At 38.1% G+C, this 15,314-nt stretch overlaps 1 protein-coding gene across 2 annotated transcripts in view; it reads left to right on the top strand.

Moving 5' to 3' along the window:
- The first annotated feature begins 508 nt into the window (after nucleotides 1-508).
- ELP2 (elongator acetyltransferase complex subunit 2) overlaps nucleotides 509-15,314 on the top strand; it is a 37,681-nt gene continuing 22,875 nt past the window's right edge. Inside the window, exons 1-6 of one of the 2 annotated variants that reach the window (XM_066560619.1) lie at nucleotides 509-655; nucleotides 757-835; nucleotides 2,525-2,610; nucleotides 4,204-4,354; nucleotides 5,571-5,648; nucleotides 9,633-9,697. In XM_066560619.1, the coding sequence (XP_066416716.1) occupies nucleotides 524-655; nucleotides 757-835; nucleotides 2,525-2,610; nucleotides 4,204-4,354; nucleotides 5,571-5,648; nucleotides 9,633-9,697 (591 nt within the window). In that variant the 5' untranslated portion in view covers nucleotides 509-523. The remainder of the gene's footprint in view (nucleotides 656-756; nucleotides 836-2,524; nucleotides 2,611-4,203; nucleotides 4,355-5,570; nucleotides 5,649-9,632; nucleotides 9,698-15,314) is intronic. The other variant, XM_066560610.1, reaches the window with a different exon arrangement.

Here is a 15,314-nt window from a genome sequence, read left to right as displayed (position 1 = left end):
TCTTTATCAGGAGCTGGTACCACCTCTTTCCCAGGTCATGGAAACAGCCCAGGAATGGGCATCAGTGACACCATCTCTGATACTCAGCTCTCTCACTTGGTGAAGGGTCCAGAGGGTAAATCCTACGGGAGGTGGCTGAGGGAGCTGGGGTTGCTTCGCCTATAGAAAAGGAGGTTCAGGGGGGACCTTATCGATCCCTGTAACTCCCTGAAAACAGATTATAGCCAGGTGAGCGTCGCTTTATTCTCCCAAGCACCCAGCGACAGGATGACAGCCCTAAGCTGCACCGGGGGACATCTAGGTTGAGCATTAGGAGGAATTTCTTCACAGGAGCCAGCAAAGAGAAAAGTTTTGCACTTATGAAACCCTCAAGGCCACGACAAAAGGCGCAAGAGAGACAAAACGCCCCACCGACACCCCCACAGCCGCCGGCCCTCACAGTCGCCGGCCCCCTCAGGCCCCGCCCCGCGCGGGGTCGTTGCCACGGGAGCCGCGCGGGGTCGCGCACGCGGCGGCGGCCAAGATGGCGGCGCCCGTGTCGGTCTGTCACGTCGCCTGCTGCCCCAACCGGGCGGGCGGCGGCGTCGTGGCCTGGGGTCGGGGCGGCCTCCTCGCCTTCGGCAGCTGCCACGACGTCATCCTCTACGACCCAGCGGTGAGTTGGTGCGCTCTGGGGGGGGACCAGGACCGTGACCGTGACCAGCCCTAGTCCTAGACCAAGTCCCTGACGCTCGGTGCTGTCTGTCTGTCCCGCAGGTGAGGCGGGCGGTCGCCGCCCTCCGCGGCCACGCCGGCAGGGTGAACTGCGTGCGCTGGGTCCGCCGGCAGGACCGCGGTGAGTAGCGAGGCGGTGCGGCGCCGGGGCCGGTTCCCCCGCGGGCCCCGGGCAGTGCCGCCGTTGCCGTTGCAGGGCAGAGGCGGCGGGGGGTGCTCGGCAGCAGCGGGGCTGCGCTGTACTCTCCAGGAAATAGGGAACTGCGACCCTCGCAGAACATCCTTTCGCCTTAAGCCTAGTTTCCGGGAGGGATTTTCACACAATCAGTTAGTTTGGAAAATGTCTTTAAGATCATTGAGTTCAACCTGTGACGCAGCACCACCGTGTCAACTAGACCATGGCACTGAGTGCCACGTCCCTTCTTTCCTTAAACACCTGTAGGGACCGTGACTCCACCACCTCTCTGGGCAGTCCATTCCAATGTCTAAGCACCCTTGCTATGAAGAAATTTTCCCTGATGTCCCGCCTAAACCTCCCCTGGTGCAGCTTAAGACTGTGTTCTCTCATCTTGTTACTTGCTAGCTGGGAGAGGAGACCGACCCCCACCTGGCTCCCTCCTTTCGGGTGGTTGTAGAGAATGATAAGGTCCGCCCTGAGCCTCCTCTTCTCCAGGCTAAACATGCCCAGCTCCCTCAGCCATTTATGAAATGCGTGCTCCAGATCCTTATCAGCTCTATTGCCCATCTCTGTACCTACTCCAGCACTTCAGTGCTCTTCCTGAATTGGGAGGCTCAGAGCTGGACACAGTACTCGAGGTGTGGCCTCATGTTCACAGATGGGTCTGCAGGAATGCGAGCTGCCGAACCCAGGTGAGCTGCGTGGCGAGGGAGGGGATCTCTGCTCCTGGCTCCACAGCCAGGGGCACCCCAGGAGGATGTTTGCCTGGGGCTGTGGCAGCTCACGCTGGTCGATGGCTCGCACAGCTTGTTCTTCCACCAGTCTCTTCAGTAAGGTTTGGAGTTTTGCAAGTTTTGACTTTGTAAACTGATTTGCAATGTCTTTTCAGCAATCTCTGAGTATAAAGCTCTGAAGTTGCATAGAGGTTATGTGCTCGACAAAAAGAATCTTTAGATAAATATAAATGTTTGAGACATTTATGAGGCTTTTGCTGGATAGTAATTCCAGGATTTAACATTGCTTAGTGCGGGCTTTTCGTAGGCATATATTCTTGCCCTTAGGCATTTCTCACTGAAGAAGAGAAATGTGACTATTAATTAGACTGTTAATATAATGTGCTGCTTCCTTTTTTTGAGAAGTACTGAGATGCAAACATTAGTTTCTAATAGTGATATAAACTGCCATCCTTTCAACAGGTTGCACTGAAACATATTCTTCTTAAAAATGATTAAAAGAAGTTATTTTCAGGGAACTTGGGAATTAAATTTCCTTGTGAAACTTTGAATTCCGTTTGTTTAAATTTCTCTTACTTTATTTTCCTATCTTCCAAAAAGACCAAACAAAACCCCAAAAGATTAATTTACACTGTTGAATTTGAGAGTCTTCTGGAAAGGTATTTTTACCACTTTTACATGGAACTTTAAATAGTTCTGAGAATTTTCTCTTTATATTTTCTTAGGGAATATCTTTGCTCTAAACCAGTTCTGCACAGTGCAACTCCTATTAACCATTCTTTATTTTGGTGGAAGCTTTGGTTACCAGTGATATTTTATGAGTAGTAACCAGTAGAACTGCTTATGTTGCTGTTACAAAGTTAAGTGCACACTGAACTAACCAAAGCATATTTTTTAGCTTCTGAAACAGAGTTAATTTCTGGTGGATCTGATAAACAACTTATTCTTTGGGCATGGAAAGACACAGTAACATGGAATAATCAGGTAAGCAGGAATAATCTCTTCTCAAATCTTCCTCTACAGTAGTGTCTCACATATCACAAATTATCTGTTTTGTTTGTATTTCTGGTTCATACTATTTGTTTCATTTTGACTGGTTTTGTTTTTTTTTAAGTTGAACCCAGTGTGTATATCCTTGAAGTTCTTGGTACTCTGTCTTGCTATATATTACTGTAAATGTTGTTTCCTCTTTTCTGTGGTTCATCTTTTTCAAATCAGCATTGGTAAAGAAATTAACGAACCTGTCAGTCATTGAGTGGATTTGTTTACTTATATCCATTTCTAGTGATTTCTGGTCAATCTGTACAACAATGTGGGGTTTGCATATAGATAGTCTTACTAGGATGATATACAAGGTGGAGTGGATGTTTAACAAAAATGAAAATAAAAAAAATCTGTGCAACAATTGGCTTTTTTCAGAGCAATGGAGGAAAGTAAGGAGACATGCTAATTTATTATTTCTACTGTAAAATGTAATGCAAGAGATTTAGTGTGGTGTGAAAGAGCCTTCTAAATGACCCGAAATTTTGATGAAAAAAACGCTTTATTTTCTAGCTTTTAATATCTTGCTTATTAAGCACTGGATTGGGAATGGCTGTGTAGGTAACCCATTTCATCATCTGTCTCAAAGTAGGTTATTAGACTTGGCATTTTAAAAGGCACGAGAATGCATAGTAGGGGGAAATTAACCCATTTTCATGAGGGAAAGTTCTCAGAAATAAGTTATTTCTCATCCTGATCCATTTTAACTGTTCATGCATTTATTTAAGTTAACTTACAGACTTTTTAATAGACTTTTTCTGCTGGTGTGGTGCACAGCCATATGGCAATAATTTCAAAAGAATGTGGCTAAATGTGCACATTTTAGTGGGAGTTCTAGACTAGTGTAAATTCTTAAAAACAAAGTTCTGTATTCAACCAATGAAAAATTCTCACTGAGGCCTACCAGGCTGGATTTTGGAAAGAGATGTCAAGTCTGTCTATGATAAAAATCTGAATAAATGTTGGATAACTGCTGGTTGCAAAATTAAAAGCTTCTCACCTTGATCTTTGTGTTTATGAGGAACAGATTGCAAATTGAATCACCTGTATTCATTGTTTAAATTTAGCGTTTTTGTTTTTCATGTTGGCATTTTGAAGGAGTAAAAAGCTGTCTTGGTTTGTGAGAACGCACTAAACATTGCTGCTAAAGCTGCTGTAGCTGCTGCTTATTCCATTGTGTTCTCTGCTCTGTCTCCTTCACTAAGGTTCTCCAAACTTTTTTGAGATGTTCCTTAGGGTGAGGGACAAGAGAAGGAGAAAATGGAAGGAAAGCTGCTCTTCCTAACTTTCTATACTGTTTCCAACTTCCCTCAAAGAAGGGTGAGGTTATAGCATAGTGAGGGTGTAGTGTACACAGGAACATTTAATTCTGTTTAGCTTTGAGCAGAATCTTATTCAGTTAATATTCATTGCTGCTGTATCCCTTCTCTGGGTTTCTGAAATACTAAGTATTTTTTTTTTTCTAAAATTGCTTTAAAAGTTTTCTCACATAAGTTACTGGAATTTAAACATTGTAAAATTTTCTCATGTGTTCAGCTTGTGAAAAGCATTCCTCTCAAAGGCCACACGGAAGCTCTTTTTGCTGTGGATGCTGTCTGCCAGTCAGATGAACCTGATTTAAATGTGCTAATAGCTTCTGCAGCCTCTGACTCTACTGTGAGAATCTGGTCTTGGCATGGTTCAGAAGGTAACATTTTTTTAATGTTAGGGATAACATACTGGCTAAATAAGAATGATGAATGCTCATCCATTAGGTATTAAATACTGATATCTTGTAATGCAACTACATTGATTTGTCTTCAGACTTTAGTACATCAAAGCACTGTATTATTCTTGGAAAGCCTTGGGCCATATTCTGCAGAATGATTTATCTTTATATTTCATCAGGGATGTGTGGCCTGAATTTACTTTTTTTTTAAAATATGTATTCATGTTATGACAATCTGAACCATTGTAATGTGGAGGCAGACTAGCTGTATGCATGTGTGAAGTAGAATTACATAGTAAAATGATTAATGGTGGCATTAGAAAAATGAGGTTTAATTAGTCACTTGTTTTTTCCTATTGGCTTGAGTCCAATGAAGTTTGGGATCTTGACCTTCTGTTGAACTGTTTTCCTGTATTTCCATGCTCTTGCATGGAAATACAGGAAAACAGCATTCTAAAGCGCATAAGAAATACATTGGGTAGATAATTGAGATTTAAGGTGTTATTTGCTGGTTGAGGTTTAGTGACTGCATTTCTTTAGCTACTTTCTTCCTTCTTGGGTGTATTTGAAGATCTCCTATTGCCTTGCCTACGTGAGAGAGGTGGAGTTGCCAATCTACAGTCCCATGTTCTGGAAGGCATTTTTGGTGCTCCCAAAGAACCCCACGAAGTCTCATCTTTTCCATTTTGTCTTGCTGGTGTGGTTACAGTGATAGAGGGACTAATTCTTCTGCTGTAGATAATTTTTTTTCTGCTATTTTCTTGTTTATTTACTAATTTAATTGATTACTAGTTTACTAATTTAACGATTTCCAGGGTCTCAGGGATGTTTGCAGGTTTTTGCTCATTTCTCTAGCTGCCGTTGTAGAAAATGGATTCAGTTTTATTTTCCTTTGTTGTGAATGCTGTTGCCACAGGATATATTTTGTAATATTTATTGCCTCTGGTGTGTTACCACAGTCAAGCTGTATAGATTTAACACAGTATTATCTTCTAACCCAACCAACTGGATGAATTTTTATGGCCACACAGAAGATGATATTATTGTTTATGCTTTTGAAAAAATGTAGATTTTTTTCAGCTTCTTAAAATAAAAATGGATGGGAAAGTTTAAGTGTATAATATAGAACGAAATGACAGTGTAATTGTAATAGTTACAGTGAATGAGATCAACACTGTCTGTTTCTGTTTTCCAGCTAAATGCACTGAAATTCTGCAGTTTGGAAATGGATTTGTTCTGGATGTCTGCTTATCCTTCTTGCCTGGCAGTGATGGTAAGTAAAGCTTGCACATCTTGAATATTAATGCAGGAAGAAAAATCTAAGAAATCCCCCGAACAGATTTTCATTTTGCTGACTCCAGACCTGTGTGCCACAGTTTTTGTTTCCTATGAAATCTGCTTAAGCTGATTCTTGTACCTAAAGATTTTCTCTGAACTCTTCTCAGTAATTAAAAAGAAAGACTGATTACAGTGTCTTCAAAATGGCACTCAGATGGAGTTGCTTAGTTGAACTCTTGTGATAGAAAGCTTTAAACCAGGGTAATAATGCTGTAAATGAATGGGATAGGATGATGCTGTTAGTTCCACCTGTTCCTTGTGCTGCTGCACATGTTTGTTCTTGTTGTTTGAATTGAAGGGCAAAATTCAGAAAAAATCTGAAGGCCCGCATTGAAAACCATGGGTTCCCAAGCAGTGTTTATCATCTGTTTGTTCAGTCTTAAATGTGAAAAAATTTGAAATGCTGAACTACTTTAATCTGTGTAGTATGGTTTATGTAGGTTTCTACAAACAGAAATATTAGGTTTTGTAGGCTGCCACAGACATATTCTTTTTGTGCAAATAGGTAGAAGCTTTTTTTAGTAAAGCAGATGTATCCTCAAGCCAGATACGTGTGTTGAATTAAATTTGGGTTTAAGTATCAGTAGAGTCTTTCCCCTGGATGGAGGCCTGCCAGGCTCCCAACCGAAAAAGTGCTAAATTTTCTTACTGTATTTGGAATTTTCAGCTCTGCTGCATGCATTCCACACTGATGTGTTGTTTTGATTATATGCCTACAAGCATACTTTTTTCTTTGGCTTTGATAATTCTGTGAGCCATGAAAGCTCTATCACAATGTGTTGTCCTATTTGGAAATGCCAGTGTCTGTTTTCAGAGCATGTCTGATACCAAAAGCAGCATCTGTACCATTAAAGAACATTTACACCTCTCTCTTTTCCTGTAGATACACTAATGTGCTTGTTGAGATGAAGTTAAAAGGCTTGAGGGTAAATTAAAATAATTACTGCAAGTGTGAATATTCTTTAGAAGTGAAGTGCCTGTGGTGTCTGAGTATAACATTCAGATTGCAAAACAACGGATTATATCTTCATTTAGGATACTGTACAGATAAGAATGTCTCACTGTAACACTCTAGAGTAGTGCATCTGTTCAATGTTGAAATCATGTTGTATATAAGAGAAGTAACCATACATTCTAAAAACACCATGAATTAAAATTATCATGTTAGTTCTTAAAACTGTTTCTGAAATTCAAATTGCATTAAATGTTTGAAGCTTCTTTGAATGGTGGAATAGCAAGGATTTTGTTTTCCAGAGTCCCCAAAACCAGTGTTGCTTAAAGTTACATTGAGAGCAGGACAATCCTGTATTATGAACTCTTCCCATCCCAATTCAGATTAGTTATCCAAAGCAGTACAGTGCTCATAAACTGAAAAAAGAGTTCTTTATTTTTCTGAAGAGCTGAAATTATTTTCAATATTGCATAATTTCATTTTGCACAAAAATTTCATTTTGTGTGGAATTAAAAAAAAAAAATTATACACATTTGCCTTTTTTGTTCCAGTTCCAAACCAGATGACCTCTGCTGATAAAATTGCAAAGAAACAGTTTAGATTTTGAACCATAAATGCATAGAAATGTTTCCTGTAGAAATCCGTAAGGGAGCTTTTAATAAAGCATAGCTAGTGTTTTCTCCCTAAACCTGACATAGTAGTCCATATAGATGAGGCATATGTTAATTCTGAAATCTAAATAAAGTAGCTAAAATATATTATTAAAAATCACTGCTGATCATTTGTCAGAAACATTAATCTCTAATGGCAATTTGGAATTTTAATGATCTTCAGGGAAAAATGATTATGATAAATTTAGGAGTTGCTCAGAAATCTTTGTGAAGGCTAAGTTGTCAGCTGCACAGGGATTCAAAGAAGCTTTTCTCTTGAGAACAATCTGCATTTCTTAAGTCAGGAACTAAATACAGAATTACTTTTCTGAAAATCATAAACTACATTTCCTGAAGCATTTACAGCAACCTCTAATTTCGGCAAGAAAGTAAATTTGAGGCTTGCATTGAAAATTGATACATATGCAATGGATGCGTTAACTTTCAGAAGATGTTCCTGAGCCTAGGATTTTAACTGATTGTCCTTGAAAAAAACTTACTAAAAAAAAAAATTGAACCACTTTTGTCAAGAAGTCAAATAGAGAAATCTGGTAAACTGTTCATTAAAACCTGACCAGTCATTTGCAGCTGGAATGCAGCTTAAACACTTCTCTGGCAGCCTCTTTATTAAGGAGTTTCTGTACATTTGCTGTTCAGCCTTGAAGAAGAGCTTTTTGCAGTTTTGGTTGCTTGCTTGCTTTTTGCCTTACAGTGTCTGCACAAATTCTGCCTATAAAATGCTGGCAATAGGATTTATTTTTTACAAATCTTGATCAGCTATTTATCATATAATCTGATTCTTCCTATGACCTGGATAATTGTCATGATGTAGCATGGCCTCTGACAGCAAATAATTGTCTCCTCAGAAGTGAATTGCAACAGGTGAAAAAAAAAAGAGCAAGTGAACTTGGAAAAGCTCTGCTTATCCAACTTACTTTTCTTATTTCCTCTGCAGGAATTTTATCTTAATCAGATCCAAATTCTAATACCTCAAAGCACTTATGTGGAAAACTATGTACTAGTCTGGATATATAGATATATTTCTTTCTATATATAAGTTCTATATAGTTCTATATAGAACTTTTTGAGTGAAAGTATTTGCATTTGTCTTCAACAGCAACTAAATCATAATTCTCTCTTTGGTTTTCTTAACTAAAGTTTCATTCCATTGAGCAAATATGTAATTACAGTAATGGCCCATAAAATGTGTTTCTCAGGAAAGGATGATGTTTTCTTCAAGAACATCCATTGTATTGTGTTTTATAGAAGAAAACATCACTCCTGCCCAATTTCTGTGGACCTGATGACCAGGTCTTCATTCAAAGCAGCTCATCACCTTTGATGCAAAGCAGTTTTTTAGACCTATTAAAGAGAGGAGGAGACGGAGGTGAATTGTGACTTAGAGTTTGGAAAGAGGAAGCAAGTGATGGAACTATGAGAATATGGAATGTGGCTGAGAAGTGCAAGAGGAACAGTGGATAACTGGGCACAGATTTGGTACAAGTAGAAAGAAGAGATTAGTATAGAGGATAAAGATATTATGAATATTCAAGTTGATTTTTGATCTATTCATAGTAAAGATAAAATTATCTATATGAAGGGATGTCATGGAGGCTTTTTGTTAAAATAAGTAGTTGATTTTAGTGAAATTTAGTATTTGGTTTTCTATCCAGACTTGAGAAATTCAAATGTCTAGCCCTTAACTTATAACTTATTTCTTCATAGTTTTATACTAAATTTATTTGCTTTTACTGTTTCAGTCCCTAGCAGTAATGCTTCCTCTTATGACATGTTAAAAAAAGAAGAGTGGAGTAAGCATTAACTGTTTTTCCTCATCCTCTTCTGTTGGAGAGAAGAACTAATACACTGCCTAACTTTTCTTTTTTTAACCCCCTCAGACATAACTTTCTCTGGTTTGATTCAATACACTTACAGGGTTTGTGCACTTTTTAGGTTAGCTAGTGGAAGTCAATTGCTACTCAAGACTTGAGTAGTCTTGAGTGAAAAATTAATAAAAACTCTAATACTTGAACTTCCTACAGATATATGAGCTTGAGACAAACTACTCATTTTAGCATCTTAAATATCTATAGGTATTATTTGCAGTTAAAGTAATTTTTGAGTTCTGTGTTCTTAAGATACTAATTTATTAGACAGCTAATGTAGAATACCTTAAAAAAGTGGTATCACACTTGTCTGTCTGTTAGTATTGTTATATTCCATAATATTTTTATGTTGATTTGTACATTATTTATATTTTTCATGTCCTAGAATATTAGATCTCATAAAAAAATGAAGACCTTCTTTTCCTTTCTAGTACCAATACTGGCTTGTGGTGGTGATGACTGCAAAATAAGTTTGTTTATACAGCAGAATGGTCAGGTAATTAAAATTTTTGTCTCTTGCTCAGAGCATTACTGAGTTTTCTGCTTCTTTTCAAATGTGCTGGTGATCTTTTCCAAGTTCTTCAGTAAGTCCTTTCTGTCTCTATGTAGCCATTGCATACAACAAGCTTTTTCTAATAGTTCATCCATTTTTTTAGATAATGATGAAATACACATACATAATATTGAAGTTGAATTCAGTGTATGAAAGTGTTTTTCTTAATTTTTTCCCTTGTGTGAAGATAGGCTGTTTCAATTCCCACTGATACAAAATAGCTGCAACTGTCCTTCTTTATTAAGTATCCAGGCATTGAGTTGTTCTTATGGAAATGATGTTACTTTCTTTCTATAAATTCTTAAAATAAAACTGTTATGACTTCTGAGGAATTTTATGTTTGTTGCTAAGTGTGCCCTTTATGCTTGACTGCTTTTGAACATAAAAAAAAAGTATTTTTAGGAGTATCTGATCTTATAAAAGCACACATTTTTTTCATGTGTTATTTGGAAGCTGGCAATTTTTAGTTTTTCATACAGATAAATATTCCTTTTGAGCAGTAGAGAAACGTTATGTCCTCTCTTGCATCTGTTCAGAGGTTTTGTTAGATTCTAAAGCATGTGTTGAATGACTGTTTTCCAAAACAGAGCTCAGTATCACTTCTTTCTTTCTCTCACTGCCTTAAAAAAACCCTTCAAATCACAAATGCTCTCCCATTGCACCAGTGAAGCTACCATTTAGAACCCCCTTTTGAAACTGGCATATGTAGAACCGCTTAGTCTGCTGCAATTGCTCAGACTCCCTTTAGGGATTAAAGAATAGGTATTCCTTTATTCTTTTTTGGTTTTTTTGAGAGAGAGTGACAAAAGCTACTTTTTTGACAATTTTGCCTGTTTGTGCTGCCATGTACAGTAAAAAGATTTTTTTGGTTGCTGTTGTTGCCAGTAATATAAGTACTTCATTCCCTTCTTCTATGTTTAATGATTTCTTGACCACTGAGAAGAAAAGAAGGGTGCTTGGTTAGATTTTTTTTTTCTTTTTTCCTGTGTAGCTTCGAAGTTATGTCAGTTTAATGAATTCTCTGGGAATTAGCAAAGGCAAAATGCCACTATTGATTCTCAGTGTGTTAAAGAAAGACTTTTATCTCAGGGACTGTGTGGTTGGTTTTTCTCCTTCAGAGTTGGAAATTTGTTTTCCTGTATGATTCAGGTTAACAAATTATATACAGTTTGACTGCCAAAAATGTTCAGAGATACGTAACTTATTTTGTCCATTGCTGGCCAAACTTTCTGGTATAACAATAGTCTGCCATTTTAAAAGGTAGTCAGTCTGTGGAGGGTAAAGGAAGGTAACTTGAATTAGTAAGTTCCCTCTTAAGCTTCATAAGCAAGTTTGCACTGTCTTTTTTTGGAGGTAGGAAACTTGATTTATACAAGCGGTGAGCAGTTTTGTTTTGCAAGTGTTATTTTTCACAGTTTCAATTTCAGAAAGTATTTTCACCAGCTGTTGTGGCAGAGTTGGTGTTCAGAATATCTCTTAAATGAGGTGGGACTTCTTGTTCATGTCTATCTTAACTTTCCAGAACATCTCTTCTAGTTAAGTGAACTGTGCAGGCCTCAAAGAGGAGAGCCTGTGTTGTGCTTTACAACTATTAACATAATTAGAACATCCTTGCAAGCCTTCTGACATGAATTCTTGCCGAGCTGCTAAATCTTGTTCATCAGGTTTTCTCAGATCTACTGACACCTTTTTTATGGCTTCTTAGTAATATTAAAGGTATTTGAAGGAAGTGTTACTATAGCCTTGCCATTTTTTACTGGAACTTGGCATAGGAGAGTGATCAGAATCTTAGCTCCTGTGTCATTCCCTTACTGGTAAGGGCCTGTAGCTCTGTTCAGTTAATTCAGTGCCTCTTGTAAAGCACTTCCTTTAGTTAACATCCTCAAAAAGGATGTTATGAATGTGAGTATGAATCCAGAGGTAGAACATGCATTCATAACAGAACATGCATTCTTATGAAACTTAAATGGCACTCGCTATTAGACCCTGAGGGAGGATGAGGCATCTTTACTTAGCTAATTCAGGCTACCTTTTGGTAAACTCATTAATTTTGCAGTCAAGAGGTATTTATTCATTAAAAACTGCTTGGTTTTTAAAACTGAGTAGGCACACTTTTCATCTTTTGAGACTCCTTACCCACAGATCCCTTACTGTGTTATATAGTAGAGAGAAAATGAATTCTTTGCTTTTCTGACTTGTTGGAAGAGAGTATTGATTTATAAAAGTATCCAGGGAAAAATCTTTCAGAAACCATAATATGTCTTCCTGCTAGGGATATAACATCTACAGATGTGGTCTGTGGAGGGCAAGTAATAAACCAGCAGATTAATTAGAGTTTTAAACCAAAACATTTCTATTTGAGCTTTGTTTTTCTGAGAAGATGGTGCACTGTTTGTTTTGGGTTCCACCTAAAGAGTCTGGCATAGTTGAGAAGTGGAATAGGGGGATGAATCAAAGATAATTCAGGCTCTTTCTAATCTGTTGAGATTAACAGCTGCATAGAGACATGGACCCCTATTGCCAAATTTACCAAACTACTAGCCAGGCTACTAGCCTGGTCCTGAAAGAGATGTACCCAAAGTGTGGGCAGGGTTAATTGTGCAGAGTGTGCTGGGCATGTCCACAGCTTCATTAATTGTGTTGCCTACAGAACAGCTTTATTCTTTGCTTAAAAGGAAAGAGACCAGATTGCTGCTAAGCAACAATGTTCAGAGATTAGGTAAGAGGCATGGGAAAGCCTGTGAAGTTGTCAGACCAGGAGGTTTTGTTAGATTTAACTGTTGGTGCTGTAACCTCTTATGTGTCCAGTGAGGACCAAGTGGAAACTGAAACAGAGAAGAAATATGAGACTATAAAAACAAAATCTGTAAAAAAAGAAAAGAATGACAGTTCAAAACACTGGTGTATATAGAACCTAGACAATAATAGAAACTTTGAATCACCTAAAAGTAATGACCATGTGCATCTGCATGAACATTTATATTGATTCAATTTTAGAACTGAATACATCTGAAGAAACTGAATGTTTAGGATGCCAAGAGACATAAACTTCAAAGAAAAGGGCAAAAACAATACTAAAAATCCTAGCATAACAGCATACACTCCTCCTTGCTCAGTTTCAGTCAACAGTTTTATTTTTATGGGAACCAGTATCTTGAAAACTTTGGCTGAATCATAAAATCTTAGAATATCTCAAGTCTGAGGAGACCCATAAGGACTGCTGGCTCCAACTCCTTGCTCCTCACATACCACCTAAAACTAAATCATATGACCAAGAATGTTGTGTTCCTCATGCTTCATTTCTGTATGTGGTAATAGCCCTTGTGTTCACCTCTGTTTTCCAGCCACTGTACTGACTCTGCTCAGATGGGTGAAGAGTGGAGGATGTTGTTTATAGGGATGGGAAAGCAGCATGAGTCCATTTAAGGGACTGGGTGCATTTTCAGGGGTTTGGGGGTATGTCTCTTCAGCCTCATATACCATCTGGTGCTGGTATTACTGCCATCAGTGAATATGAGGTAATAAAATTCAGCAGCCTCCACCTTAAATCATGTGAATAGGTCGGTGGGTCTATTCAATGGAAGCATATAAAAATTAGTACAGACTTCTAGCTGACTGTTTAAATATGCTTGTTCTGCAGCACAAAAGAACTGCATGCTTGACTTCAAGCTAAGTAGTGCCTAAAAACCTGTTCAGGAAATGACTTAGAAATCTGGGGTAGTATTAATAATCTCAAAATAATTAGTTTTACTCTTTTAAGGGAAAACAAATGGCTGCTTTTCTGAATAGATCTCTTTGATGTAAGATGGGTAATTATAAAAAACCCCACACCACAACACCTTGAAAAGAGAAAATTATTAGATGTATGTTTAGATTAATATTAGGGTCAAGTTTCGGGAGATGCACACACTGTTTTAGTGTTAACAATAAAAGAGAAGGATGTTAGCGACAGTTCAGCCTGAACAAATCTTTCTGTTAGAAAAAAAGTTACCAACTAACCTTAATGACTATAAAATACAGAGCATTTTCTCAAAGGTCATATAAATGAATAAATAAATGTGTTTTATCTATTATCTGAAATATCAGTTGCTGAAGATATTTTTTTATGTATTGCCAGAAGCCTGTCTTCAGAAAAATCTTTAGGTTGCTGTTTCATGTCACTTCCTGGACTGTTCTTCCTGCCTGTACACGTAACCCGTTAGGTGTTTAACATAAGCATCTCTCTGGAATGCCCTATTTAGAAGTGCCAGTGGCTGCAGAAGTGACCAGCCAAATGAGGCTTAGGTGGCTGTGAGAACTCATTCTTAAGACCTAAACTTTCTGGTTTGGAAGTATCTGATCAGCTTAGTCTGATCATGTATCCTGTTCTGGTCATGTATCTCATATATAGATGGTTCTGTAGTTTTAGGGATGTTGTACAAGGGCATGGAGTTACAGGAGATGGGGCAATGGCTTCAAACTGAAAGAGGGTAGGTTTAGAGTAGATATTGGGAAGAAATTCTTTACTGTGAGACTGGAACAATTTCCCAGAGAAGTTGTGGATGCCCCATCCCTGGAGCAGCTTGAGGCCAGGTTGGATGGGGCTTTGAGCAGCCTGGTCTAGTGGAAAGTGTCCCTGCTCATGGCTGGAGAGGGTGGATCTAGATGATCTTTAATGTCTTTTCCAAACGAAACCATTTTATGATTTTGACTGCAAATGTGTGATGAGGAGAGGCAGAGTAACACTGATGGGAAGGTGGCTTTGGGGAATATCAAAAATGTTGGATCAAAGAGAGAGGCACCAATTTCTGAGTATGGATTCTTTTTCATACACATACAAATTTTTCCTTTTTTCTTTTTCCCTGTCACAGATTGGAAGAGAGACCTCAGTTGCAGACTTGTACTCATAGCAAAGGCTGTCATTTAGTCATAGTTTTAAGTAGGCCTAGGTAAAGGATTTAGTAGAATATAATGCCAGAAATACTGTGATAAGTTATTAATACTAAAGTAACTGTTTTAACTGTAACAGTTACTTCAGACATTGTAATTCAACTTGGAATAAAAAAATGTCATGGAAATAGGGCTGTTCCTGGGCAAAGAAAAGCAGAAATGGGTTAAATTCTAAGTAAGGAGTAAATAGTTGGACTTGAGTCAAAACAAGACAGTAATGTTACATATGTCATAAATGAAAATAAATTCATAGTGAAAGTTCGTAAAAGGGAATCCAGACTGTGTTTGCTCTCTAGTGTTCCTGAGCCCATGTTCATGTAGAGTTTTCCATCAGCAGTTCTTGATGTATACCTTACTTAGAAATTTTATCAATAAGCTTAAGAAACATAGAGAATATTTCCAGTGCCATAACTGATTCTTATTATTCCTATTCTATTATAAATACAAATTAATTCTTGAAAATAATGTCAGAACATTTGCTTTTCTTTTTATGCTTGATTTTACCTGTATTAATTTTCTTCATCATCTGCAGTTGTATCCACTTCACACAAATACGAGAAATTACTTGTCACATCCAAGTTGCATTATGTGTACCGCACTTTGTGTACCACAGTAAGCCTGATAAGCTCAA

The sequence above is a fragment of the Molothrus aeneus genome, chromosome 1 (genome assembly GCF_037042795.1).
Source record: "Molothrus aeneus isolate 106 chromosome 1, BPBGC_Maene_1.0, whole genome shotgun sequence".
NCBI lineage: Eukaryota > Metazoa > Chordata > Aves > Passeriformes > Icteridae > Molothrus > Molothrus aeneus.
The sequence above is the reverse complement of the archived record's forward strand: the minus strand, read 5'-3'. Positions and strand labels throughout refer to the sequence as shown.